This window comes from Siphateles boraxobius, unplaced genomic scaffold (genome assembly GCF_051911475.1).
Source record: "Siphateles boraxobius isolate OS27281-9 unplaced genomic scaffold, OSU_SipBor_1 41, whole genome shotgun sequence".
NCBI lineage: Eukaryota > Metazoa > Chordata > Actinopteri > Cypriniformes > Leuciscidae > Siphateles > Siphateles boraxobius.
In genome coordinates this window covers 5,984,734-6,012,663 of record NW_027509042.1, presented here as the reverse complement: position 1 = coordinate 6,012,663, position 27,930 = coordinate 5,984,734, and the positions used below count along the sequence as shown (strand labels likewise).

General features: G+C 35.5%; 2 protein-coding genes across 13 annotated transcripts in view; one reads left to right on the top strand and one right to left on the bottom strand.

Moving 5' to 3' along the window:
* The first annotated feature begins 197 nt into the window (after positions 1-197).
* Positions 198-13,648, top strand: padi2 (peptidyl arginine deiminase, type II). Of its 2 annotated transcripts, none has more exons than XM_077197969.1 (16): positions 198-428; positions 5,796-5,964; positions 6,571-6,640; positions 6,783-6,844; positions 7,257-7,374; positions 7,755-7,907; positions 8,456-8,646; positions 8,842-8,945; positions 9,242-9,353; positions 9,692-9,799; positions 9,976-10,127; positions 10,253-10,400; positions 11,203-11,296; positions 11,385-11,458; positions 11,615-11,755; positions 12,528-13,648. In XM_077197969.1, the coding sequence occupies exons 1-16, from the start codon at positions 259-261 to the stop codon at positions 12,759-12,761; spliced, it is 2,100 nt and encodes a 699-aa protein (XP_077054084.1). In that variant the 5' UTR covers positions 198-258; the 3' UTR covers positions 12,762-13,648. The 2 variants fall into 2 exon arrangements, with proteins under 2 accessions (XP_077054084.1, XP_077054085.1); XM_077197970.1 differs by lacking the exon at positions 198-428 and adding an exon at positions 1,226-1,536.
* The window catches only part of rap1gapb (RAP1 GTPase activating protein b), a 106,469-nt gene continuing 92,159 nt past the window's right edge, over positions 13,621-27,930 (bottom strand). For 5 of the 11 annotated variants that reach the window (XM_077197963.1, XM_077197959.1, XM_077197965.1 and 2 more), the window contains 10 exons: positions 27,643-27,729; positions 27,428-27,568; positions 25,460-25,591; positions 24,146-24,255; positions 23,216-23,335; positions 19,048-19,189; positions 18,628-18,733; positions 17,675-17,730; positions 17,329-17,380; positions 13,621-15,475 (listed from right to left, as the gene is read on the bottom strand). In XM_077197963.1, the coding sequence (XP_077054078.1) occupies positions 17,372-17,380; positions 17,675-17,730; positions 18,628-18,733; positions 19,048-19,189; positions 23,216-23,335; positions 24,146-24,255; positions 25,460-25,591; positions 27,428-27,568; positions 27,643-27,729 (903 nt within the window). In that variant the 3' untranslated portion in view covers positions 13,621-15,475; positions 17,329-17,371. The remainder of the gene's footprint in view (positions 15,476-17,328; positions 17,381-17,674; positions 17,731-18,627; positions 18,734-19,047; positions 19,190-23,215; positions 23,336-24,145; positions 24,256-25,459; positions 25,592-27,427; positions 27,569-27,642; positions 27,730-27,930) is intronic. The other 6 variants (XM_077197967.1, XM_077197962.1, XM_077197968.1 and 3 more) reach the window with 2 other exon arrangements.

Below are 27,930 nucleotides of genomic sequence, written 5' to 3'. Positions count from 1 at the left end.
CCAACAAGGAGTGAATAAAGAATTTCTAAATTTTAACTGAGCTACTGACTCTTTAGGCCTTATTAATCATTAACCGCATTGTTCTGTCTTGTATAGGCTTTCCTTTGGAATTCTTTCTAGGAGAATGCTTTAAAATATAGCTTTGAGCAAATTTCTGGACAGGTGAGAACATGTCTTTTCTCTCCTGCTCCATATCATACGCCCATATTTGGGGGAAACAGGTTATTTGAGATCGGTGGAGGTGTTAGGTCTGTAACAATGGATGTGTTGCAGGAGCAAACACAGGCAGTCTCTTTACCTCGGAATCTGCGAAAGAGAAAGAAGCCAGACATGACAAACACGTATCAGCGAACCTGTCGACTGGACGTCAGTTCACCCACAAAAATTGTGCATGTCGTTGGTACTGAAATTAAGGTGATCCTAGACAGGTAATATAATAATATTATACTTTTTTATTATGCATAGGCATACACTAAACTCTAAACATTAAATGCATTTCTTTTTAATTAAAGACTTCAGTAAAAAGTACTTTAACTAGGGGCATGATTGTCGCCTACTAGCGAAAGTGGTTATGTTCTCATGCAGAAAGCTATTTTAGAAGTAATCTTATCCTGTAAGTAAGTAACCCCCAATTGTGTCTGTGATTAAAAACTTTTGATTAACTAATCTTTGCATTAAATTGAACTCATTGTTAAAATCAAAAAGGAAAAAGCTATTTAAATTGGGTATTCTGCAAGCATTGTGTGATAATTGAACAATAAAAAGGTAGATTTTATTAATTATTATTATATTTGCAAATTTTTTGTTACAATACTAAAAATAATTAAACAATGAATATCAGACTTAAACTTCAATTTTAAATAATTACAAAAGCGGTATATATTGTAATAATGGATGCTACAAAGGTGTGCAAAATCGACTCAACTGTAAATGGACAATGTTTCTTAACAGACCAATGTAGGTAGTTCCTCCATAGCATATAATGATTTATATGACTCTAAATCTAATAAAATGACGTTTACTCACCAAAATAATCTGAATTATATGTTGCATTATAGTTTTTATAGCTCCACACGGTTCACCATGAAATAAAATGGTATTAAAATCACAATTAATTGCTTTTAATAGGTTTATTCAAAGTATTTGCACCATGTGTTTGCAAACTGAAGAAAAAGGGTTTGGCATCCTGGGGCAAAACGGTGCAATATTGGGTTCAGTCCAGTTCAGTCGCGCTGGTGTTAACAGCGCCCTCTAGCTGTGAGTCGCTTGTGCTGCACAATGAGTTGTGGGCGTTTCCAGGCGTTTCAAGTCCTCCGTTTCCTAGAAATACACCTGCTTTTGTTCAACCAATAGGCTCTCTGACACGGTGACATCTCAAGTATATAAAGGGTTAAAGGTAAAGTGTTGAACTCACTTTGAAAGAAAGACGCATCTTCAAAAAAACATGGTTCCCCGCCGATCACTTACAATTGACACTGAGAAAGCGACCAAGACGACATACGTGGTCGGAACGGAGTTGACGGTGAATCTAAACAGGTGAGAGAGTTTATTTATCATCCATGCGAATAAACAATATATTAGAATAGAATAGATATCAGAACGTTGTTGTATTTTAAGGGGACAGTAGGCTAACATAAGACGCGTTCATAAACAGCGCGAATGAGCTCACGGGAATTAAACAAAACAGGAGTCTATTTTAATAGCTCGAAAGACATAATTAAACGGACAGTTCACCCTGCAACGATAAACATTTCATAATTTAATCGCATTCATATCGTTTCAAAACCTCACGACTTTCCTTCTTCCGTGGAGCACAAATGTATATTGAATGTTTGGGTCTGACAGCAGCAGTCTCCATTGACTTCCATTGCATCTAGTTTCCACCAGTATGAGTGATTGGGGACTGGGGCTGACAGTCCCCAACATATTGATATAAGACTTATGTTAACATGCTATAGAAGTGCATTCCTGCTAGTTGTTTATTTTGATTTATTTTATATATTTTAAACAATATTTTTGATAAGGGTCTGTCTTACTGACTAAAAGATATGCTACTTTATTTACCATTTACTTTATGAGTACCTAGATTTCAGAAAAATCAAGCAAAGGGTTAAAGCTGACTATGGTCTGACTTCTGAGTTTTGTTTAGATCAAAAGAACATGTTTAACGAGTTTGAATAGAAGATAAAACGATTCGTTTCAAAATGACTATTATTATTTTGACAGGCACATCATTATAGACTCTGGGAACCCAAACATAAGAACAATCGTTTCAAACACAATGTCGCCAAAAATTATGCATGTTTACATGGACCAGTAATTGAAATATAGCACAGACAGAAGACACACATATAAAACATTTTGCTAACATAGTGTACAGTTAAAATATCGTATTGTTCTATTCATGAAGTTGCACATTTTAAGTTTGTAAACAATACATTAGCAACATCATTCTGGAAGGAGCTAAGTGTCCAAAGAATTTAATCTTGTTGAAGAATAGAAGAATTGTTCTGTGTAGATGAATATTTGCCTTGAGAATTTAGGTGGGATTTTTGATGAAAGAATTTCTCCTTTTCAGTTCCAAAGGCGGATGAATGCACTCGTTGTGCTGCGACATTATTTAAATTCATCACTGAACTCTGTCTCAATACTTCTGTTTATAACGGCCACTGTCAGCTATTGTCTTTGATAGCTTACCAAACCTACTAATAGCTTTTCTTTAGGTTTCTAGAAGACTTTATACATTTTTTTTTATTAGTCCATATTGAAACAACATCATCAAGACTAATATCTGTTGTATTAAAAGATGCGTTGAATCCTAAATGTATTATTCATAATCCATTATATAATGCAGTAATTATGACATTGGGTTGGATGCGTCACAATACCTTGTATAAATATGAGATATATGAGGAGCATGTATGCTAATTCTACATGAATTAAGGTTGTGTAAAATTGTTTAGACTTTAGATGGAGAAAAGCACATCACACTTCTGTCTTGTCAACCATCCATTCACACTGTCTAACCAAAGTGTCAGATCTTTTTTTTTTCGTCCCCACGGGATAATTTCTCAGGGTTTAACAGAATTTTATTTTTTATTCTCTCTATATTTTTAGATTTTACTTAGAATTGCATATTACTAAATAGTTTTTAAATGATGTCCTCGGGTTATGAGTCAACCCTTTACCATCGTATTTTCCAGTAATCAAAAAAACTGTCATACTGATATCATACTTTCAAGAAGGGAACTTCTCAAGCAGACTTTTTTTTGGTAGAAATATCTGCATTAAATTCTCTATGAACTAAATTGTAGTTTCAAAACATTGAGTACAAGGATTTTATAGCCAAACTAAATGTCTGTTACCTTTCTGAAAACATAATAATATCCCAAACATACACTATTCAAAGGTTTAAGGTCAGTATCAATGTTTTCTTAATGTTTTTGAAAGATGTCCTGGGAACTCTTTAGTATCGGGAACACATTCAGTATTAACTATGACTTTTGCCTCAAACTCATAATTTACTGATTATTAATAGTTATTAAGGTAGTTAAGTTCAGGAATATGATTAAGGGATGTCGACTGTGGTCATGCAGAATAAGGCATTAATATGTGTTTTATAAGTACAAATAAACCGCCAATATCCTAATATGTATGCTAATAAGGAACTAGTTAATTGCGAGAATTGGACCCTAAACTAAAGTGTTACCAATGCTTCAATGCTAACCAAGCTTGCAATTATTTGATAATAAATACAGTAAAAATGTAAAATAACAGTTTTCTATTTAAATATATTTTAATAATTTATTCCTTAATTCCTGAATTTTCAGCATCATTACTCCAGTCTTCAGTGTCACATGATCCTTCAGAAATCATTCTAATATGCTGATTCGTTTCTAAAGAAACATTTATTATTATTATTACCAAGGTTGAAAACGGTTGTACTGATGTTTGTGGAAACCGTAATAGAGAGTACAAAAGAAAGTATTTTGTAACGGGGAAAAAATAGCTTTACTGTTATCTTGCAATATGTCCTTGACGAAATAAAGAATTAATTCCATTTGTTTGTTTTTTATTACTGACCCCAAGTATTTGAGCTATAGGGTGGTGCTGGGAAGACATATTTTTGTAGGCCAACCCAGAAGTTAGCAAAAAAAAAAACTCTCGCTGGACGATGGAACCAGAAGTGCTAAAATTTTAACTAATTTCTGGATTTTGGCCTACAAAAATATGTCATCCCTGCACCACTCTATTGTGTATATAAAAATGATTAGGTTTAAAATGGTGCACAAATTAGGCTTGAAATGCAATACAATACACTCCCAGTTTTTTACCTTTAAAGGTGCAGTAAGCAATTTCTGAGAAACTCTGTTGAAATTGGATCGGACCGAGCACCACAACACACTTGTAGCAGATCAGCAGTAGGTGGCGTGTCACTCATGATGGGGGAGGATTTGAAGAAAGACTGTAGAAAGAGAGATGGCTGAGAGACATTACAAAAGAGAAAAGGTCAGAGGAATATCACTGGAAAAAAGGGTTATGATCAGGCAAGAGCTTTAGGGTGTATTCACACCAGGAAAGTCCGATAGTTTACTTCCTTTGGTCCGGACCAAATACAATGTTGATTTTTTTTTGTTTCACACTGCTCTTTTTGCAAGTGAACCAAAAATTTGTAAACAAAACCACACGTGTGCTAAGGTCATCCATTCATTGGACAGGAATTCTCAAGAAGGAAGTGCAAAAACAGGCTCAGCATGGAGATCTTTCGTAATGCAATATTTCTTCTTTTACTGATTTGGTGTTATTCTCTACAAACGCAACATGAGAAAACTTTCATATGATACAATGTCATCTATACAATGTTGTAATTAGGATTTTGAGAAGACGACGTGCTGGACCGATTAGGTATAAAGTTTTCATTCATAGAGAGGGGCTATGTTCATACATCCAAATCATGAGATTATTATTACTGCTAACAAGTGCTGTCAACGTTAACGCCTGTGATTAAGTTTGTCCAGTTTAATGCAAATTAACACGCCCCCCCCCCCCCCCCCCCCATCCCCATCATCCTTAAACTATCGTTAAATGATATGATCACACTCCCATTCATGCAAATGCTTTTAAGCGCGATAAGACAAAAGGCACAGTGCTTTCTGCAATTAGGTCGGTTCATGTTAACACCGTAAACGAACCGTACCAGAGCTCGTTTGGAACCGTACCGAGACCACCTCTTCAGCTGGGTCTCGGTTCAGTTGTTTGGAGATCCGCACCAAGGAGGAAAATGAATTTGAGTTCAATTCAATCGAACCAAACAAGGCAGGTGTGAATACACCCTTAATATTAGAAAAGCTTTGCAGCGCTGGAGAGGCCTGAAAATGAACGCAGAGGTTGTTGTTTCTGCTTTATAGATTAGTAATGTTGGTTTTGAGTTTGTGCTGTTGGCGACTAACAACTACCACTTGTTTGCATAAACTCGTGTGTACTGTATGTTAATTTTTTGTTCTTCCTTGACGTTCATTAGTCATCTTCGCTTTATTTTGCTACGCTTCTGCTATGATAAAGAGACATCTACTCTTACATTCCCTGTTCGTGCATTTTGGGGGCAGAGCAATGAAGAGAGGGGTGTTTGTTTGGGTTGATTTCATCAACATTGATACTCAGAAATCGCTTACTGCACCTTTAAACACAAGATTATCTGTAGACAATGAAATGACCATTGTATATATATATATATATCCTACAATGGAATAGATAAATTCATATTGTGTCTCTGTATTTCTCTTCACTCTTTACAGGTGTGCCCCACCACAGTCCAGGTTCTTCTCAATAAAATGCTCCCCAAACGTGCATTACAAGGTCACGCCCCCGACCAAGGACGGGAACACCTCCATGTACCCCCTCACCCCAAACTCTATCCTCCTCATCACCATGGACACAGTCAGTAAGACTGCATTTGACAGCAAGGTACCTAAATCTAATCACCTTTGAGCTCTAAAAACTCTTTCATCAAGAGTCACAGTACAGCACATGCAGAAAGAATCCGTGGAATTTTTCCGCGTTCTTTATGCTGATTTTGAGGAAAATTCAGCAGAATGGATTTAAACATGATAAAGTGTTTGAAGCTGAGCGATCAAACTACTACTCTCCAGTATCTGAAAGCATTATCAAACTAGCACAAATATTTGTGTGATGGGAAGGGTTCTGTGTGGGCAGATTGCATCTGGGTATGTTTCTCGATGTAGAAATAATGGTCTTTTAGAAAACAAACAGAAGTGAAAGAAACTGACAACTTCAGACAGGAAAGAGTTTGTCTGATGCGCGCACTGTGGTTCACCTAGTCTATCCAGGAAACCGAGGCTTACGCGTAGACACGATCTCGCGTCACTTTCACAACACTGTCTAGCACTGGCAATTTGAAATCCGGATATATTTATTGCATTTTTTTAATGCAATCATTACAGTACTGAAATGAATCACTTTAGTAATCTTTGAAGAAAACCACAATGATTGCACAATAATTGTCATGAGGATCCAGCTCATGCTTGTTTCTAAGAATCCGATGTGTTTCAGTTGTCGGTGAAGTACTATGGGGAGAAAACGGAGGCTCTTGAGGACGCTCTGCTGCATCTAACAGCTGTCGGTACGTTTCACTATGCAAGACATATGCCTTTGTTTATGAATAATAGTATGAGAATCTGTACTGCCACTATAAACAGCCTCATGATGCTGGTGGGACTGTGAAGGAAAGAGCAAGCCTCATATTGTCTCTATTCTGTTTGCAGAGATATCTCTGGACGTAGATGCCGACCGAGATGGCGTTGTTGAGAAAAACAATCCGAACAAGGTGAGCTTTGTTTGCTGGTAGTCTTGCGATCTGTTATATATCATCGTTATTTGGGAGATTTGTTTTTGCCTCATTGTTTCTTGGCTTGGAGATTGGGCTGGAAAGTCAGATAAAATTAATTAGTTGATTAATTTAGATGAATTAGAAGCCGTAGAGATACAATAAAGCCACATTTGTTTGCATATTAAAGGGATAGTTTACACAAAAATGAAATGTCATTCCAAACCTGTGACATTTTGAAAAATGTCTTTGTGTTTTGTTTTGTAAATACAATGGAAGTCAATGGGGTCCAATGTTTTGTGAACGCCAGTGACTTTCTATCTTTTGTGTTCCAACAGTGTTGTGCTATTGTAGATAATATATTCAAGATTTTATTTGAATAATGTGTAATAGTACTGGATTTTGGGTCTAGGGATCCTGGAAATGGGGTCCTAATGGCCATGGTGCAGTTCTGCTGGTCAACTGTGACTCTGAGACCTCATACAAGAAGAAAGTGGACAGTGAGAAGGATGAGATCAGTAAAGTTTCGGGTGAGTGGGCAGATCTGGTCTAAGATATGGGAGGGATTTAAGTCTCACCGCAGAAATTTGTTATGTGTAAATAGACTTTGTACCAAACCCATGTTTAAACATGGTAGCAAAATGATTCTTCCTTATTAATAATTTATTATTAATAATTTCCGCATTGCAAGTTCTGTAAATACTTTCAATCTTTCAAATAATTCAATCTTTCTGACCGATATCCATAGAAAATTTTGAATTAGGTTCACAATTTCAACCAGTAGTTGCATTTTTTTTTCTGTGCATATTTAGATTAGTTACCATTGGAGTTTACTCTTCAAATGCAATGCTGTGGAAAGGAAGAGACAATTGAATCTAATGTATCTTCTTTTCTTTTTTTTCGATGGCAGATGTGCAGGACATGTCCAAGATGATCTTGCGCACCAACGGGCCGTCTCAACTTCCTGAAGGCTATAAACTGAGCATGTACATCTCGCAGACTGCTTCAGAGAACGTGAGAATCTTTAGACCTCGGACAAGTGTGCAAAAAGACAACGTGTGGAGTAAGTGTAGACACAAACACCTGCAAAATAATACAATAAATGGGGGTTTTGTCCCGGCCGGTCTCAAGGATTGGTATCGAGGGTCTAAATTTTTGCTCAAGATCTTGTTTTGACAATGCAAGAGTCGAGCATTCTGTAATGTCTCCTCCAGCACAACCCAAAGACTTTCAATGAATTTAACTCAGAGGTGCACATTCATGTGTGAAAATGATTCTTCATGCTCCCTCCCAACCAGGAAAATAAGTCAATAAATGTAAATTATCTATTTTTTGATGATCTTTTCCTTAAACTATTTAAGAAAACAGAAAGTCTGTAAAGGTGTAACAATTTTACACGCATGCATATTTTGAAATTTTATGATGCATGAAAACCGTTGGGAGAATTTTTTCCATCACTACCTACATGTGCATAAGGTGGTGGAAATGTAAAATTATGTCAACAGTTTATATAAATGTAATGTACAATTGATTAAATAAATGAAGCAAAAACCAAATACATCATAAAGGAACATCAAGACTTTACTGACTGGCTCCTCTTCCCTGTACCAGAGCACAAACTCCTGAAGTTGTTTCTGAAAGATTATCTCATGGTGGTGGGAACCGACAAGCTGACACAGGAAGTGCCCTATCTGGGAGGAAAAACTGAACTGATGTTCTATGTAGAAGGTCTTCGCTTCCCCGATAAAGACTTTGATGGGCTCATCACCATCAACCTTAGTCTACTAGAGCCCTGTGGCAAGGTTAGTTAAAGAAACCACTGTCTGATCCTCAATACAACCTGTACGATATCAAACCTTCTGTTCTTGGTGCTTTACTGTTTATCCGCTTACTGCAATAACATTTACATGTTGTCTTCTATCAAATTGAATTGGGTAATATAATTCTTATAACCTCTAAATGCTAATTAAACACGATTCTGCTTGTTTTCTTAAAAGGATTTCCCTGAAACGCCCATCTTTACAGATAAAGTCATATTTCATGTTTCACCCTGGATAATGACCCCTAACACCCTCAAACCCGTGGAGGTCTATGTTTGCAGGTGAGAGTGGAGCAATTCAGTAAAAGCTTTTACCCTTCACGGATCATATAACAAATAATGTCTGTTTATACTGTGTATATACTGTATACACACATGCACACATAATATAAAATATATAAATAGAATAATTTATACACACACACTCACACACACGTAAACGATTAATCGATTTGACAGCAGTTACATATATTGTGTGTGTGTGTATATATATATATATATATATATATATATATATACACACACTGTATTCATCTTGTAAGCCATGGGGACTGTTGACTATTTGATGTTTTTGGCAGCACAAAGGATAACTACTCGTTCCTGAAGAGCATAAAGAACCTGGTGGAGAAGAATGGCTACAAACTTAAAATATGTTACGAGTACATGAACCGAGGTGACCGCTGGATGCAGGTCAGTGGAATCATTGGGGAAAGAACATTACATATTGTTAATAAATATTAAATATACATAAATATGTCACTTTTATAATAATTTGGAACACCGTGTAGTATATGTAAATGTAGAATTTAACAATAAACATTATTTATCTGACAGGATAAGAATCAGAAAAAGATTTGAGTGTTTAAAACCTTACAAAAAAATGACATTGAAAATAACTTTATCAAACTGCCAAAGCATGCAGTTTATTGGATGATCATAGGATGATGCATATAAAAACAACTTGACAAACATGTCAGGTGACCGTCATATGAATTGAGTAATTCCAACTGACACTTTCTCTCTCTCAGGATGAGCTTGAGTTTGGCTACATTGACTCTCCCCATCATTGGTTTCCTGTTGTACTGGATTCTCCTCGTGATGGAAACCTTCAGGATTTCCCCTATGAGTCCCTTCTGGTGAGTGACAGCAAGAACTGCTCAGAAAAATTCAGTCAAAATTGAAAATCGTCATTTTCTCACCCTCATTCATTCCAAACCCAACTTTTTCATTTTTTTTGATGACGTGATAGCATCATGTTTTGATCGCATATTAATTGAAAGTTGTTTAGAATCACTAAAACATTGCGTCACAGGGGCCAGACTTTGGATATGTGACACGGCATGCTTTGAATGAGGAGGTGAGCAGTCTGGACTCCTTTGGTAACCTGGAGGTCAGTCCACCAGTCACAGTGAACGGGAAAAGTTACCCACTTGGCAGGATCATCATTGGTGTGGCGTTCCCTACGTAAGTACCACAACTGTACCCTACAACTACAGTGTACAGTAACCACAACTAAAAAGGAACATTGACATATTTTTTTTGGCTTCCAAACTATTACCGATCATTAATAATATTTGTTTAATTTTAAGTGCAAAAGGTGGCCGCAACATGACCCAAGTTGTCCAGGAATTCCTGTGGGCACAGAAGGTGCAAGAGCCAATAGCGCTCTTCTCTGATTGGCTGGTTGTGGGTCATGTGGATGAGTTCATGACCTTTGTCCCAGCCCCTGACCGAAAGGTAAAGGAATATGTTCAGAATGGCATACTCGCATACACTACCTAAATAATTAAGTATTAAGTAAAATAATTAATTAAATAAGTCTATTACGCTCACCAAGGCTACATTCATTTGATCAAAAATATATTTTGTTTTCTGTTGTAATAAATTTCTAAATGTAATTTATTCCTGTGAGGCATGAGCTGAATTTTCAGCATCATTACTCCAGTCTTCAGTGTCACATGATCCTTCAGAAATCAATATGCTCAAGAATTTTGTTTTTGCTGCTTATTATTTTTGTGGATATTGTGATATACTACCATTCAAAAGTGTGGGGCTTGTCAGAATTATTGAAATTAATATTTTTATTCAGAAAAGATGCATTAAATTGATCAAAGTGACACAATAATACAGTTTTGATACAAATAAAACAGCTTTGTTGAGCATAAGAGACTTTCAAAAACAATTATTATTTAATTAAATAATTTTTCCAAACGTTTTTGTACCGTTTTCATTTTTGCAGTACGTTACTCAGTTTCGACCATTTTATGAATGAATCTAGACTTTTTGTTACAAATTGGATTAAAAAATGTTTATTGCATACATGATAACTGGATGCTAGTTGTAGACTATATCATGCAACAACAGCGTAGCATGCTACCTTCTGAAATGTTTATTTTTGCATCATGCATAGTGTTTCACATCCTCCTTTAAAATAGTAGGCAGCATATTCTACGCAGTATGCCAGTACTCCAATCTCAACTCAGACAATTTTTTTTAAAATACTCAAAGAAATGCGAGCTGGAATGTTTTAAATGTTCAGAAATTCCGGTTGCTGCTGGCTAGCCCTGATGCCGGATATAAAGTTTTCAAAAGCTTACAAAACACAGGACAAGGAAAAGCGGAAATGTTTCCAGGTAAACGCTCACTAATTTTCTATTAAAAAAAAAAAAGTTGTCCACTGCACCAAAGTTCATATTCTAGCTAACATGTTTATTTGAACAGGAATGACAGAAGCCATTACTGTTAATGCGATCCTGAGTGACAAAAAGCTACAGGCTGAAAACCGATACGTGCAGGTCAGTGAAATGAGCAACATTTACAAATTACACATGGCATTAAGATGTGTTTTGTATCCAAATAGTATCTATATATGTTTTTAGCCAGATTACAGTACAGTGTTACAAATCTGTCTTTTCTATGGGAAATAAAGCATCACATAATCTTTCAATCAGAACTGTATTGACTGGAACAGGGACGTGCTGAAGAAAGAACTGGGGTTGGATGAGGAGGACATCATCGATTTGCCCATCCTGTTTAAACTGAACGGAGAGGAGGAAAAGAGCACCAGGGCCGTGGCTTACTATCCAGACATGGTACAGCACATTATCAAGAACTTATTTAAAGTCCATTCCCATTTTGACCACTTCTTTTAACTCTTTCCCCGCCAGTGTTTTTTCTTTTTTTTTAAAGTTGCCAGCCACCGCCAGTGTTTTTGATCATTTTCACAAAATTGTCATGGCCCCTAGAATATTTAGTTGTATGAATATCTGAACATTCAATATATCAAATGTTTTATTCTAGCTTCATGCATTCTTTTTTATTAACGCTTGAATGTGGGTAAGTTTCATTAGAAAAAAAACAAAAACATTTTGAGCAATAAGCTGAGAATATCACATTTTTGTCAAAGACCAGATTGGATTCAGAACGATAAACAAAACATAGATGGAGTAGATCGAGTCCATCAATGTCCCCACAGCTTCACAGTCCTATAGCTTGTTCTGGGTCGACATTTAATTCGGTAAAGTTATGTAGTTTTGATTACATGCTGTTTAACGTTGATGATCGTGTTATTTTAATTATGCAGCTGCTTACAAATGCTATCGTTTGTTTCTGCTTCTTTTTTGCCTGTGTTTTAATCAGGAGATTCAGGACTCTTTCAGTGGGTGTCATAGCGCCCCCTACCATGTAACAGTGAAAACACAGAAAGCTGTAAATTTCCGTCAATGGTGGGGAAAGAGTTAATGGAAAATAGATGATCAAAACATACACTACTGTTCAAAAGTTTGGGCCTCGGCAAGACTTTCTATTGTCTCTTACACTTACTCATAGTCTTTTTTTTTATGCATTACCTGTATTTACCCTCAGGTGAACATGATAGTGTTGGGGGACCAGCTGGGCATCCCAAAACCTTTCGGGCCCCAGGTGAAGGGCCGGTGTGCTCTGGAGACAGAGATGTGTTCTCTTCTGGAGCCTCTAGGCCTCAAATGTACCTTCATTGATGACTTTGCCCCATACCACAAACTGCTGGGGGAAGTTCACTGCGGTTCCAATGTTCTTCGAGAACCATCCCCTTTCAGATGGTGGAACCTAGAGCTTTGAGAGAGAGAGAGAGAGAGAGAGAGAGAAAGAAAGGGGGAGACTAGAAAGAATAGAGACCTGTCAAGTGCCTACTATGTCTAAAGCAGGATTATCGGGTATTTTAACTAGTTCATTCTATCAATAAACAATGCATACAGCCTTAGCCTTTAGGCAAAATGGAATAATTCATCTAAAAATGAAAACTCTGTCATCATTTACTCACCCTCATGTCGTTCAAGCTGCCCTTTTTTTATATAATAAGGTGCTATCAAGCTACTACAAAAATCATTCTTATCACTATGCACTATATGTTTGGAGGTTGTACAACAGCTTTCTGTAAGGAAATGCTAAATGGACTGCATTTATATAGCGCTTTCACAGACCAAATGGCCACCAAAGCGCTTTACATATTTGGCTTCGACATATTTACACCGACGACGGTGTCAGCCATGCAAGGCGCAATCCAGCCAGTCTTGCTCATGGACACCTCGACACTTGTTCAGGTGGAACAACCTACATGAACCACTGAGCCACTTCCGCCCCTAAAGGAATTACATGTGTGAGCAGATTATGATAATTTTGTGATCTTTAATATTTTTCCAATTTCTTATATCTTTCTTCTTACAACCAGGCCTTGTTTTAGCATTGCAGCTATTCCTGGGGCTGCTTCAGCATTTCTAAAATAAAATAAAAATAAGGGCTTACAATTAGGAATAATGCTTTGTGTGGTTCAAATGAATGTTAACCACTTATGACACTGTGATGCATGAATGTTCACAGTGTTGCCTCTTACTAATAATGACTGAGAAATTGATTCTATAATTGGTGATTTGCTTTCTTGGATGATTTTCCAAAATAATGTACATTAAAGCAATAAATATTTCATGAACCCTTTGATCTTTATTAAACATGATTTCTCTGGTTTTATTACAAAAAGGAGAAAAGGTCTTATTTACAGTAAAACATTTCATTAAAGTAGCATAATATGCACTTGTAAAAGAGAACACAATCACTTGCAGAAAGCAGTCGGTGTTTGTTTGGAATGAGTTTGTGCTTAATGTCTGGAGCATGTGCAAATGCATTATGTACAGTTTGACCAATCAGCAGAGATTTATGCTCCAACACAGCTTTAAGTGTGGATTCAGATAATCCGAAAATATTTTTCTCTTCTCCATGTACAGTTTTATAAGCATCACCCCTGAAAGGTCCTAAACCCCACTTTTCATGTAAAAATCCCTAAAAAACAAATCTACGGTACCTCTTCAAATTGGGATGAACTGGGATGTTAGTCATACAAAAGTACCATGGTATTTTAAGTAGCTGTAAAAGTAGCTGTGTATTCTGACTAATTCCCCCTCAAATATTTCATTTTATTAGAGTAGCTTTTTTGCCAGTGACTGATGTTTTTAATGTCACAGCTTGGTATAGTTGCTTAGAATAATTCATCACATTTAAAGCTCTCATGTAATTGGCTCAAAAAAACCTGTATCCCATAAGCCAATGAGATTAATGGGAATGCTAATGGATAGCCTTAACAATTAGTACTAAGTGTAAAAACAAAAACATTTTGATTATACAATTTGGAATGGGCAGTTTAAAAAAAAAGTCTTAACAATAATACAATATGTATTTGTGTTTGAAAACAAAAAATGTCAATTTTTTTATTGAACATCAAGCATCCATTGAGTATATTTTCTGAGCTAGTGTTTTTAGTGGCCATATCCACTATCATATGTCTGCAGTTTCATTAGTTTTACATTCATATTGCTCACTTGCCATATAAGCTAAAAAAAGGCTTCAGGACTCCAGTATATCTGACGTGAGAGACACTGACCCATCAATCTGCACAGCAGGCTTTAAAACATGAAACTACAAACATGAAGCTACTACATAAGTGTACAGTTTACACACACGTCAATTTTACCACAAGCAGCTGTGGCCACACAAAATATGTTGATCCGTAAAACAGCATAATCTTAATAAATAATATTTAAAAACGTATACAGCATCTCACAACTGATCTATTTGTTTAGTCATAAATTATAATGTCTATATGCTTTGTTTATTGGACAGGATCTGAAATGACTTGGGTGCTTGACACCAGAAGAAACATCTATCCGAAGAACGACATTTAACGTTTACCTATATTCATTTTTAACATCATTACTCATTACGAACACAAAACGCAATCGAACAGAACAGAACCACACATAGATGTGTATTACAGTGCTTTGCGGGTCCACGTGTATTTTAAGCATGATGGGTTTAGGTTGAACTTCATTTGTATTTCTGAAAGATGCCGAAAGCTTGTGACAGCTTACCACCCCCCGTTTCTAAAAGATCTACACACCACAGTGAGCCTCAATAAATAAATAAATAAATGTGAAAAATAAAAAACAAACACACACAATGAGAGCCAGTTAAAGGAAGATAGAAAGAAAGAAAGAAGCCTATGATAAGGCCATAAGAATCATGCGTGATTGATTTCCCAGCTGGCAGTCTTCAACAGATCCCAGGCGGGTTTGCTCTTTTGCCTGCAGTCCAACAGCCACATGATAGAAGATAAAGAGGTGGTGTGTGTCCTTACGAGAGCGCGCTGATATTCTGATGCACACTTGCCCGACTGTACGCCGCGGGGCTGTAACTAGTGCTTCACACAACTTCACAGCTGTGTCTCTCGAGGAACTCTTATGAGCACATCGAGTGTCCACTGCGAAGGGCTGCTTATGAAAATGCTGAGAATAAGACATATGATTAATGAGAAGATATACGAACTTATACACATACATATATGTATACATTTATATAGAGATTTTTCATCTATATATAGATAAGAATGCTTTTATTTAATCAAAAACAGTAAAAACTATAATATTGTGAAATATCATTACAATTAAAATAACTTTTAACTGAAAATAACTGATATTAATATTACATTTATATTTTAAATTGTAAAAATGTGATGGCAAAGCTGAATTTTTAGCATCATTGCTCCAGTCTTCAGTGTCACATGATCCTTCAGAAATCATTCTAATATGCCGATTTGCTGCTCAATGAAACATTATTATCAATGTTGAAAATCACAATTATTTGTACAGGATTCTTTGATGATTTCAAAAGAACAGCATTTATTTGAAATTGAAATCTTTTGTAACATTATAAATGTCTTTACTGTCACTTTTGATCAAATTAGTGAATACTTGCTGAAAAGAAGTATTGATCTCTTTGGTAACACTTTACAATAAGGTTCATTAGTTAACATTAGTTAACTACCTTAGTTAAAAAACTAAGAATGAACAATACTTCTTCAGCATTTATTAATCTTAGTTAATATTAATTTTACTAATACATTATTAAAATCAAAGGTTGTATTTGTTAACATTACTTAATGCACTGTGAACTAACATGAGCAAACAATGAACAGCTGTATTTGTATTAACTACCATTAACAAAGATTAATAAATACTGTAACAAATGTATTGCTCATTGTTAGTTCATGTTAGTTAATACACTAACTAATGTTTACTAATGAACCGTATTGTAAAGTTTTACCATTTCTTTCTTTTTTTAAATCATTAACTCTTTGCAAGGTCTCATTTGTTAGCATTTGTTAATGCATTGATCACCCAGAACTTACAATGACCAATATATTTTAGAGCATTCATTAACCTTTGTCAATGTTAGTTAATAAAAATCTTTATGTTAGTTCACAGTGTATTAACTAAAGTAACAACTTTTGACCTTAACATTTAGGTAACACTTTAGTTTAGGGTCCAATTCTCATGATTAACTAGTTGCTTATTGGCATGCATATTACTAGGATATTGGCTGTTTATTAGTACTTATAAAGCACATATTAATGCCTTATTCTCCATGACCATATTCTACATCCCTTAATCCTACTCCTGAACTTAACTACCTTACTAACTATTAATAACTAAAGAGTGACCAAAAGTTTTAGCAAATTGTGAGATTAACACTAAGATTAGTAAATGCTGTAGAACTATTGTTCTGTATTAGTTATTGTTAACTAATGTAGTTAACTAATGTTAACAAATGAAACGTAAATTGTTACCAACAAATCTGAAATCTTACTGACACCAAAGTGGTACAATTTTCTAATTGTCATGCTACATTTCAAATAGCAATACAACTAACAAATAAAACATAACAATCATAAATGAGGCCATTAAGAGGTATACATTTAAATGACACACCCATATAGACCGTATGCAGCGGAGAAACAAGCGTGCAGCCTTCTTTAGAATTTTGTGTTCGAACTTTGTGTTTGAATTTTGTGTATATTTCTATGGCATCACTATAGAAGATTAATTAGCTTTGTGAAGTGGATTTGCTTATTGTAGAGTTAACGAAATCTATGTTTGAAGAGGATGTCATAACTCATATCAGAAGACCAGGAAGATTTTAAAACGAGTAGTTCATTCATAAATCCGTAAGATCTTACCGTCACGCTGTGGAAATACAAACCGGAAGACGGAACACAACGAGCGCAGCGCTGAAAATGCTACATAAGGTCTATAGGCTCCCTAAATATATAGATATAATCCTCATTTTTGCTTTTCCTAACCTGTTGATGGACATCCATGAAGTCATTACAGCCTACGGGACAGCTAGCAGTTCTGTGTAGGACAAACACACACAGGCACAGATGATTTACTTGACTAAACAAATATCAAGATAGACTACATTAGATCTGTTGTTCAAAAGCAGTTATAGAGGTAGAGAAAGAGAGAGAGAAATGGTCATGCTATGACTTCAAAGGGATCATATCGAGCATGTTAATCAACATCAGTCATGGTTCGCAATCATAATTTAGCTTCTCATGACCATTTTCCACCCTCATTTCTGCTCTGGCTGTAAGACTTCATCATCTTTAGGACTAGAATATTTTTAAGGTCAAGCACGTTTCTTACCGAGTGTTGTCTCTCTGTTTTGGGACGTAGAGGTTCAGACTGCTGTCGAATGGGACCTACAGTGAAACGGACGACTGTTAAAGCCTGGACACAAATACAAACTATATAAACTACCACAGTGACGAGGCCAGAAATCACCAAAACATACCCATAATACAGATTTGATCTGTGTGGTTATCCTTAGCTAAACATGAAACTATTTTAAAAGTTTTTGGTAACATAAATGATGCTAAAATAAAATATTACATGAAAGACTTAGACTTAAAAAACTGAAACTGAAAATTGGAAATAAGTTTCAGTTGATGAACTAAAAGGACAAACAAAATTAGAAATATGAAATATAAAATAAAACTAATCTAAAATGACAAAACAAAACAAAAGTAATAAAAATTTAACTAAAATGAAAACTGAAAATATAAAAATAAATGGCTATGGAAAAATATCCATAAATAATCAAGTACAAAGGCTAACTTCTTTAATAGTTAATTATGGTCAAAATAGGTTAAAACAGCTCTCCAGTGTCTTCCAGTTTGTTTTATCTCACTTCTTAAAGTAAAAAATGGCATGTAAGATAATAGTGAGGTATTAGAGATTTTGTTTGTTACATAATGATTCTGTTTTTTCCTGTTTTTTTTTACCATTACCTATCAGCAACATGTCAATTGCATTTCCACATTTGACAGATGGTTTTATCTTTGGGAATCAAACACATGACCTTGACATTGTTAGCATCATGCTCTACTGTTTAAGCTACATGGATGCTAATGCTAAAGCGATAAAGGAGTAAAACAAATATTGAAATAAAAGAGTGGTCAACATATTTCTGGCCTCATTAATGTAGCATTTAGACGCACAATAACTTCTTTCATAGTCAAACATTTCAATTATCATTAAGTAATCCTAATAATATCACAAATATTTGCTGGGTTGTTCACATGTTTGTTAAACCTTACCATGTGAACTGCTCGGACTAGCACTACCAGAGCCGTCTACCAACCACACGGCGCTGTATGAAAATGAATCTCGTTTGTGAGGCGTACCGGCTGAAGACAGACTGTCCTGTGTGCCAGAAAAAAGAAAAACATGCAAACAACATAACCAGTCAGTCTTGCCAAATCATCTACGTGTACGAATATTTCTGTTCAGGTGATTAAATGCAAATTCCAATACATGCAATTAGTACAGGCGTTTAAATACAGGTTGTCTTCTCTGCCTGTCAGTTTTAATGTACTGTATGTACTAGAAAAATGTAAGCACAATGTAGCTATGGCGTCATGTATTAATGATTGATGAGTACTAGAACAATTTAAGCACAATGTAGCTACGGAGTCATGTATCAATGATTGATGAGTCATAGGTGGATGTGGCCGCACCAGTCCCGTGTCGTACTCCTCTGTCGCTTCATGTTCCGGCTCGTTCTCCTCCACCACACTGGTGAAGCTGCTGGCATTGGACGAGGAGCGAGAAAGGTCCTGGGACTCTGGGATAGAAGGAGCTCGACAGCACAGGGCGGAACTACAGTACAAACACACAAATATGCATACAGTCTATATGAGGACAAATGAACATAATAATTAATTTATTATGGATATTACCTTTCATGTTGTGTGTGATATATATAGCTGTTTGAGGATGTAAAAGATCTGCAAAGTTTCAAAGATCAAAGTGCAAGACAAATGGAGTTATTGTCTCCCAAAAGAAAGAAAAGATTCTGAACTGCCTAAAACGAGTCATCAGTAATTCCAGTCTTGGTTCCTGCTTGAACCTACATAGGTTTGTAACAAATTAGCATAATGGCTGCCTATGGTCTTCATTGGCTGCCTGTGAACAACATCTACTCTCTCAAACACTGAAGTTTTATCTGAGGCCTGGAAGAGTTTGATTCACGTTGTCGAAATGTCGAGAAGCCGCTGTTTCCTGCACTGCAAATCGACTTTGCATGCACTTCCAAAGAAAGAGGACTCGGGCTCAAATTGATACAGTAAAACCGGCACCATTTTTTACTGTTTGTATAACTTCCTATCAAGTGCTGAGGAAGCCTTCTGAGCTGAAATTCAGATATAGTAATGGACATTTTATTTCCGGCACGTTCTGTAAGCGGTAGACCAATCACAACAGACTGGGCCATCTGACCAATCAGAGTAGAGTAGGCTCTCGGAAAGGAGAGGTTTAGAGGGACCGAATCCTTGATCGAACCGTTTCAGACACTGTGAGAAAAGAGGTGATGCTGCAATGTATATTATGAGAAAATTAAAGTGTTTTTTGACCTTGGATGCATGTAAACCTATTGTAGGAGACCTCCAAACAAAATGAGGAACCTTTAAAATAGCATAAAGGAGCACTTTAAATACATATGGTTAATGATTAGAAGCATATTCTTTTTTAATTCAATCACACATTCTGCAGATTAAAAGCAAAAGCTGCTCACTTTTTGACCTCTGCACTAGCTACTCTGTCCATGTGGTTTAAAGGTGTAGCTTGGGCTTTATTTTGGTATTGCATAATGATAATGGAGTATAATATGAGAAATTGTATCTATAGTTTAAAGAAGTTGTATTACTAATGACTCAACAATTGTTTGAACAATATAAGCAAATATCTATTATGTGCAGTTGGGAGTGATTCTGTGTAAACTTTGAACCTATCAAGGAGCGGTTCCAAGAGCAACTGCAATAGTTCCCTATGAACAAGCTAACTAACCTCAGGTTATAGTCGATTTACTTACTACACATGAACATGATATTCAACTTTGAGAACATTTAATTACATACAGTGATGTGAATAAGTTAGGACACCCATGCTAAAGTTGCCTAAAATAAATGCCTTAATGAGAAAAATGAGTAAAAATCCAACCTTTAAGGACATCAATTTTCTTTGTGAATGAATAATGCATCATAAATAAATAAATGTTCTTCCTTAAAATACAGGTTGCATAAGTAAGGACACCCCTATGTTAAATTCCCATAGAGTCAGGCAGATTGTTATTTTTAAAGGCCAGTTATTTCATGGATCCAGGATACTACGCATCCTGATAAAGTTCCCTTGGCCTTGGGAATTAAAATAGACCCACATCATCACATTACCTTCACCATACCTAGAGATTGGCATGGGGTAATTTCCATAAGATCATCTTTCAATGCAAATCAAACCAGCTATTAGGCTAACTGAAATAAAACCATGCCAATCTCTAGGTATGGTGAAGGGTATGTGATGATGTGAACATTTATTTATTTATGATACATTATTCATTCACAAAGAATATTGGTGTCCTTAAAGGTTGGATTTTCCTCATTTTTTAAATTAAGGCATTAAGATCAATTTCCAAAAGATGATTTTTTATTCCTCTTTTTAGGCAACTTTAGCATGGGTGTCCTAACTTATTCACATCACTGTATATGGATAGCAGATTCAATATTAACAGTATAAAAACAATATATTACAATAATACCAGTGTAATGGTATTATATTTCAAAGGAAATATGATTTTGATGCACATACAATACTGTTTAGAAGTTTGGGGTCAGTATGATTTTTTTTTTTTTTTAAGAAATAAACACTTCAGCAATATTTAGCAAGGATGACAGCAACGACTTCAAATTGTTTTTAAAAAATCAATTTCAAATAAATGCTATTCTTTTGAACGTTCTATTGATCAAAGAATCCTGAAAATTAAGGATTAAGAATTATCGAATTATTAAGAAAATTAAAAATGATCTCAGTTTTTTCCCCCACAAAAATAGCAGCACAACATCGATAATAATAAATATATCTTGAGCAGCAAATCAGAATATTAGAATGATTGCTGAAGGATCATGTGACACTGAAGACAGGAGTAATGATGCTGAAAATTCAGCATTGCCATCACAGGAACAAATTACATTTTAAAATATATTAAAATAGAAAACAGTTATATTGTAATTATATCTCACAATATTTCAGTTTTTACTGTATTTATGATCAAATAAATGAAGCCTTGGTGAGCATAAAAGACTTCTTTCAAAAACATTAAAAGAATATTTTGAAAAGTAGTGTATGTGTGTATGGATACTAATATGCTTTAAACTATTATAAAAATAATAAAAACAAGTAAATAAAAGACAATGAATTCACATGATAGACATATTTCCTGGAATGTAAAGATAAGATCATATGAAAAAAGTAGAAAAACTAGACATCCATATCCGTATGGATAACTAGTTTTTCTACTTTTTTCATATGATCAGGGTCCTCATTTCTAACCATTGCGTACGCACAAAACAGGCCCTGAAAGAGGTGTACGCCACTTCCGACGCACAAGTTGTGATTTATAAAAAACAAACTTGATGGGAATTTTTGCGCACCTGCAAGCAAACTCTGACCCATGCGTACAAACATTTTGGAGATGGAGCAGTTTGGCGACACCGATGGTGAGCTGGAGTTACATGTCTTTTTGGTCACTTTTAGACAGAAAATCTAAAGAAAATTATACATATACAGAAAGATAATACAAATATAATTTCACTCACCAAGTCTATCCCTTGAAGCAAATATCCATCCCTTCTTAAATGTCCGCGCCAGCGAGCGCATTGGGCCGTTTAGTGAAACTGACGCATATATAGCTAAAACCGTAAATCTTCATTATGAGTCCTAATCATAAATACAGTGCATGTTCACAATAACAGTTTAAATAAATAAAAGAATGATTTAAACTTTGTTTTACTTCTGATGTAAACATTTAGATTAAATAATTACATGAAATCATTACTGAGAAATTACAACATTTTTTATATTCAAAAAATAGAAATATTTGTTGTGGATGTAATGCTTTCGAACACTTTTCCTCTTGCATGCTGTGTTTTAATGTTTAACTACAGAGACAATTGCTTTTCATGATAAAAGCAGATTGTCTGAGAAAATAGCTTTGTGCAAATAATGCACAACAAGGTCTATCTGTTTCCATTAAAAACATAAATCAATTAAAAATACTCCTTGGCCAGTGGAAAAGATTAAGAAAAACTTTCTCCGAAATGTATTTTACACTATTTGATTTATTAATTCAAAAACAAGGCAAGGATAGGCTACTAAATTATTTTTATTAATGTAACTAATGTGACCGCACATCCGCATTTCATATTTTCCTAATGTCTTAAACCGTTAAACATGTTATCACGTGGATGAATAATCATATGCAAATGATATGCAGATGAGGATATGCATAGTAAAACTAGGCGTTGTAAGCTCCATATATGGTTGTTTCGGGGAGGAGACGCATGTGCGCACAATCTTCCACTAACTGGGATTTATAAAGTGAATTCTGCGCAGGTTCTGGCGTACGCACGGTTTTATAAGTCTGAATATTTTTTTGCGTATGCCATTTTTGGCTTTCTGGCGCACATACACTTTTAGTAAGGATCCTACGCACAGTTTTATAAATGAGGCCCCTGATATTTACATTCCAGGAAAGATGTCTATCATCATGTGAATTCATTTTGGGGTTAAAGGAAGTGTGCATTAGAGTGTGATTACATGCAAACAGAAGTCAGTGTTTTCACTGGTGCTCACCCAAACTTGGTGGTCTGCATCTCAGGTGAGCTCTGATTGGACCAGTTGTCTAATCTGAGGTCTTGAAGGGTGTGTCCGATATCTGATGCCCTCTGTGGACTCGGGGACACCTCTCGACTACTGCAACATAATAATGAACACATTTCAATTATTGTTTTCAGAACTTCAGTTTCTGAATTAACCTCAACATGACACAAAATTGTACACATATAAATATATATATTAATTTTCAGATACTTACTAACCTTAACACACAGTAATGAGAGTGTAATATTTTAATATTTCTTGTTTTATGGTTTTCTTGTCAACAAGACGACTTCATGCATGTTGGTTATAACACAATAAGCTAAAATTAGTGGACAATAGCTTTCAAATATTACTATTAATAATAAAACAGTGTTTATTAAAGGGGTAGTTCACCCAAAATTAAAAAAGTATGTCATCATTTACTCAAGTGTGTTCCGAACCCATATAATATCTTTGTTGTGATGAACACAAAAGAAGATATTTTGAAGTAAGTTGGGCACCATTGACTTCCATAGTAGGGAAACAAATACTATGGAAGTAAATGATGCCCCAGAACTATTCATTGTTTCCCACATTCTTCAGAATATCTTCCTTTGTGTTCAACAGAACAAGGACATTTATACAGGTTTAGAACATGAGGGTGAGCAAATAATGACAGAATTTAAATTTTTGGGTGACCTATCCCTTTAAGTAAGAATTAGGAAAAATACTTAGTGACTTTCCCCAAAAAATGTCTGCCTTTTATTTTTTATAAAGACAGAATGTCCACCTTGACATAAAACAAAAAGAACTTTCAAGTCTGCATTTTTAAATAAATAATTAAACTAAGTTTGTTCTAAACCTTACAATGTCTTCTACAGGAAATACTCTCAACTTTTCCATACAATTGTCCGTTCATCTCACCTTCTCTCCTGAACCTCTTGTATATTCTCAATCCCAATGGCGCTGCTCCTTCTGGAACTGAACGGACCAGATTTCTTACGGGTTGGGCTTTTCCCAGGAATAATCAGGGACTGTGGAGAAATCACAATTGGGTCAGATTGTGATTAAAATTTTTAGCCAGTACCACTACATAATTTGTATGCACTTTTATTTACATTTTTATCTTTATTAATTTTCTGTTGATTTTATATGCATTTTTATTATTATAATGTCAGCTAAAAAGCACTTTGAATTACCATGATGTGTGAAATGTTTTGTCTAAATCAACTTGCTGTGCTTGCTATTGTCATTAGGGTGGTGATAGATTTATGATTAAACCCAAAGCTATCAGGTATGACATCAGGTATAAGCAAAGCAGAAACTGGATTATCAGCGCAACACACTCCACCTCAGGTTACTGTGCCTGTAATTGTATGTATTGTATGTTGCTCAGATTAACACAATAATAGAACATGCTGTAAAAAACCCTTTTTTAAAGGAATGAATATAAAAATATATTTTTTTAAGCTGCAATGCATGAACTGAAGAACTAGAAGCCCCAGTTACCACTGTGACTTTGTGCACTCTTATTATTAATAATAATAAAAGGAACAGGCCTTTCAATATCATCAGAGTTGTTGATTCATTTCATTTGATCTTAAGTGTAACACAGTCTTGCAGAGTAAATGCAGCGTAGATGACCTTGAAAATCATCCCGGATGGAAAAATCCTGGTTTAACCAAGCTGTCAGCAAATTTACATTTTTGCACACGTTTGATCGTTATCTGGTTTCTGGGACAGTTGTTGCAAACACACTAGCACATTTGGATGGCTAATACGCTGTTATGTCAACCTGTCATGAAAGTCTCTCTGAGTTATTGCTGTTGCTCTTGTTGTCATAGCGATGGATATGGGACGGTCACTTGTGGAGAGCCCCATCTGTTCCACCGACCCCCTTCCAGACAGATCATAAGAGCTGATTACACATCAGTTTTTCTCTCTTTTAATGCTGAAATGATGAAGATCAGAAATGGCAGGAGAAGACCTGGTCTACCATCAGCACAGATGTGCCATGATGACACAAGCACTCAAGGGTCAAACCCACTCGAAGGGCACAACGAATGCCAGCTGTGACTCCGCCGGGCGGAGGGATCAGAGGGCATGAAGACTAGCACAAACTACAGCTGGCACACTGTCATGGGGCATCTCATGACAGCCTGAATTTATTTTTTTATTAAGTTGTGTCTTTTAAACAATTTAAGGTCCACTGACATCCAGAAGGGTCTCCATACTCACAATTCCAGGAGTTTTGGGAGTTTCTGGAGGGTTGTTGGTAAAACTTCCACTGTGGCTTGTGGAGACGGTGTGTGGTTTCTTGTTACTGAGGCCCATAGCATCCATAGATTGACTTCTATTGCGGATAACTCGCTAGAAAGAGAAAAATGATGCATATGCATCACTGCAACGCAACACTAGAGGGCACAAGAACTGCTTATATGAGAATCAGGAGAGCTAAAGAGAGTAAAGGACAGTGAAATGAAGAAAGTGGCTATGTTTGGACTAGCATACTACATACAGTTACTGCAGTATGTATATACTGTAAGATGTACAAGCATTTCCTATATGTGCAGAATACCAGACGAGCTTCATTTTCCAAAATGTAGTAAATGTGTGAACACTGTAATCCACAATGCAATGCGCTCAATTTCACCCTCCATTTCCAGTGTGCCTTTTCTATTCTTTGAGTTCATTGACTAATTTACTTTTGTAAGACCTTTTTACACAAATTACAGCAAAACTTTTGCGCACTGCTGTTTCAAACTTTTATTTGTTCCATAATGCATACTGTTTAACATCCAAAAGTTTGAGGTCAGTACAATTTTGAGCGTTTCTTTTGCAAGAAATGAATACTTCTATTTATCAAGAATTTATTAAATTGATCAAAAGTGACAGCAAATACATTTTAAATGTTACAAAATATTTCTATTTTAAATAAATGTTGTTTTTAAACTTTCTATTTATCAAATAATCCTAAAAAAAAATTATCATGGTTTCCACAAAAATATTAAGCAGCACAACTTTTTTCAACATTGATAATAATAAGAAAATGTTTCTTGAGCAACAAATCCTAATCTCACATTTAGGATGAATAGTATACCAATTGGCATCTCTGCTATTCACCAGAACTCTTTTGTCAGTAATTAATGGAACAAATACCGATCCTTATTATTAGTTAGAGCAGTGGTTCCCAAACCTTTTTCTTTTTTAGAGTGGCGTACCCCCTGAGGCATTTAACATCCTTCTGCGCACCCCCTCTCTTCCACTTAGACTGCAGTCACGCCTTTTTAATTAAAGGACAATATTTGCCCCCTTAAATTGATTTTCCAGTGCATTTTTTTATATTTATAAAATAAATAATGTTCAATAAAAAAAATATGCAATTATGGTAAAAACGAAGTGATACTTTCATATATTAAACTAAAACCGACAGTAGGTGGCGGTAAGTCACTCATCGAGTCATTCATTAATTTGATAACAAAGCAAGTGGCTGTACTTATGAATGGGTCATTGAATCATTGACTCTCACGATTCGTTCTAAGCCATATATTCGTACACGACACACCGCTGTGTGCTGCAGTTCTGCTATGGCTTTCGTTGGATCTATTATTTCGTTGCAAAATAGTTCCAAAAAATCGGGCAATAGTGTGTTTAAAATGTAGGTCTACATCACTTATAATTATCCTTTTGTTTGTTGTATGAAATCAGTTTCACGTTTGCAATCGTGTGGACATTTGGGAAAATTGCATTCTTGCATGTATAATATTTTATCAAAGTGAAAAACAAGAACTCTCACAGGGCATGTTTTTTCATCGAAGAGAGTTTGAGTCTTAAATTGATCTCTATGCACTCTCTGTTTCTGTTTTTTCTTCATGCTAGTAAGTGCTAAAACCCCACTTTTACTTGAACATTGTCGAGAACGTCAGAAATGTAGAGCGATTTGCTAAGGCAGATGTCTCTGTACGCAACCTATCATACACACGCTGCTTGTGTGGATGCAGTTTGTTTTGACTGCAAAAGATGTGATTGGATGCCATATATTTATGCCATTTGCCTGTTAGAAATACATGCTCGTTTTAATGTTATTTTAAGGTTGGGTATAATTAAATGAATGGCAAAATTCAGCATTTTGTTTGCATACTCTCTCTGTCGCCTCACATACCCCAGTTTGGGAACCACTGAGTAAGAGATTCAAATGGATTCTACCTTGAAAGACTCAAAGAAGCCACCACCTCCGCCTCCTCCATTCTCCAGTTTGTCGTCATCTCCTCCCAGTCCCATCATGGACTGGCTGTTCACATGCAGCTCCTCATATAAAGTCTCCAGCAGAGCAGAACGTGTCCTCTCCTGGACAACAAAAACATTTTTAATGTTTAAAAATCCCACACAAACATAAAAACAAACATTTATGCCCTTCTCACCTCCAGCTTCGCAAACTTCTCTGCTTTATAGCAGTAATATTCAGCATTGATCAGTTTGGTCAAGAGGAACTCATGAAACTCCGGACTCTAAACAAAACACAATTAACAGTGAATAAATTAGATTTATACAAATAACAGTTTGAATGTTTTTTAGATTAAATTATATATCAATTCAGTTATTTATTATTTATTAATTCACCAAGTCATATAGCTTACAATTAAGCTAACAATCTATATTTGCAGAATAATTGTTTATATTTATTCCATTATTAATACACCATTTTATAA

Excerpts from the sequence above, each read along its gene's own strand:
- padi2 (XM_077197969.1), top strand. The coding sequence starts at position 259 with ATGGATGTGTTGCAGGAGCAAACACAGGCAGTCTCTTTACCTCGGAAT. Across the intron at positions 10,128-10,252 it reads ATTGGTGTGGCGTTCCCTAC|TGCAAAAGGTGGCCGCAACA; the intron begins GTAAGTACCACA and ends TTTAATTTTAAG. Across the intron at positions 10,401-11,202 it reads TCCCAGCCCCTGACCGAAAG|AAATTCCGGTTGCTGCTGGC; the intron begins GTAAAGGAATAT and ends TTAAATGTTCAG.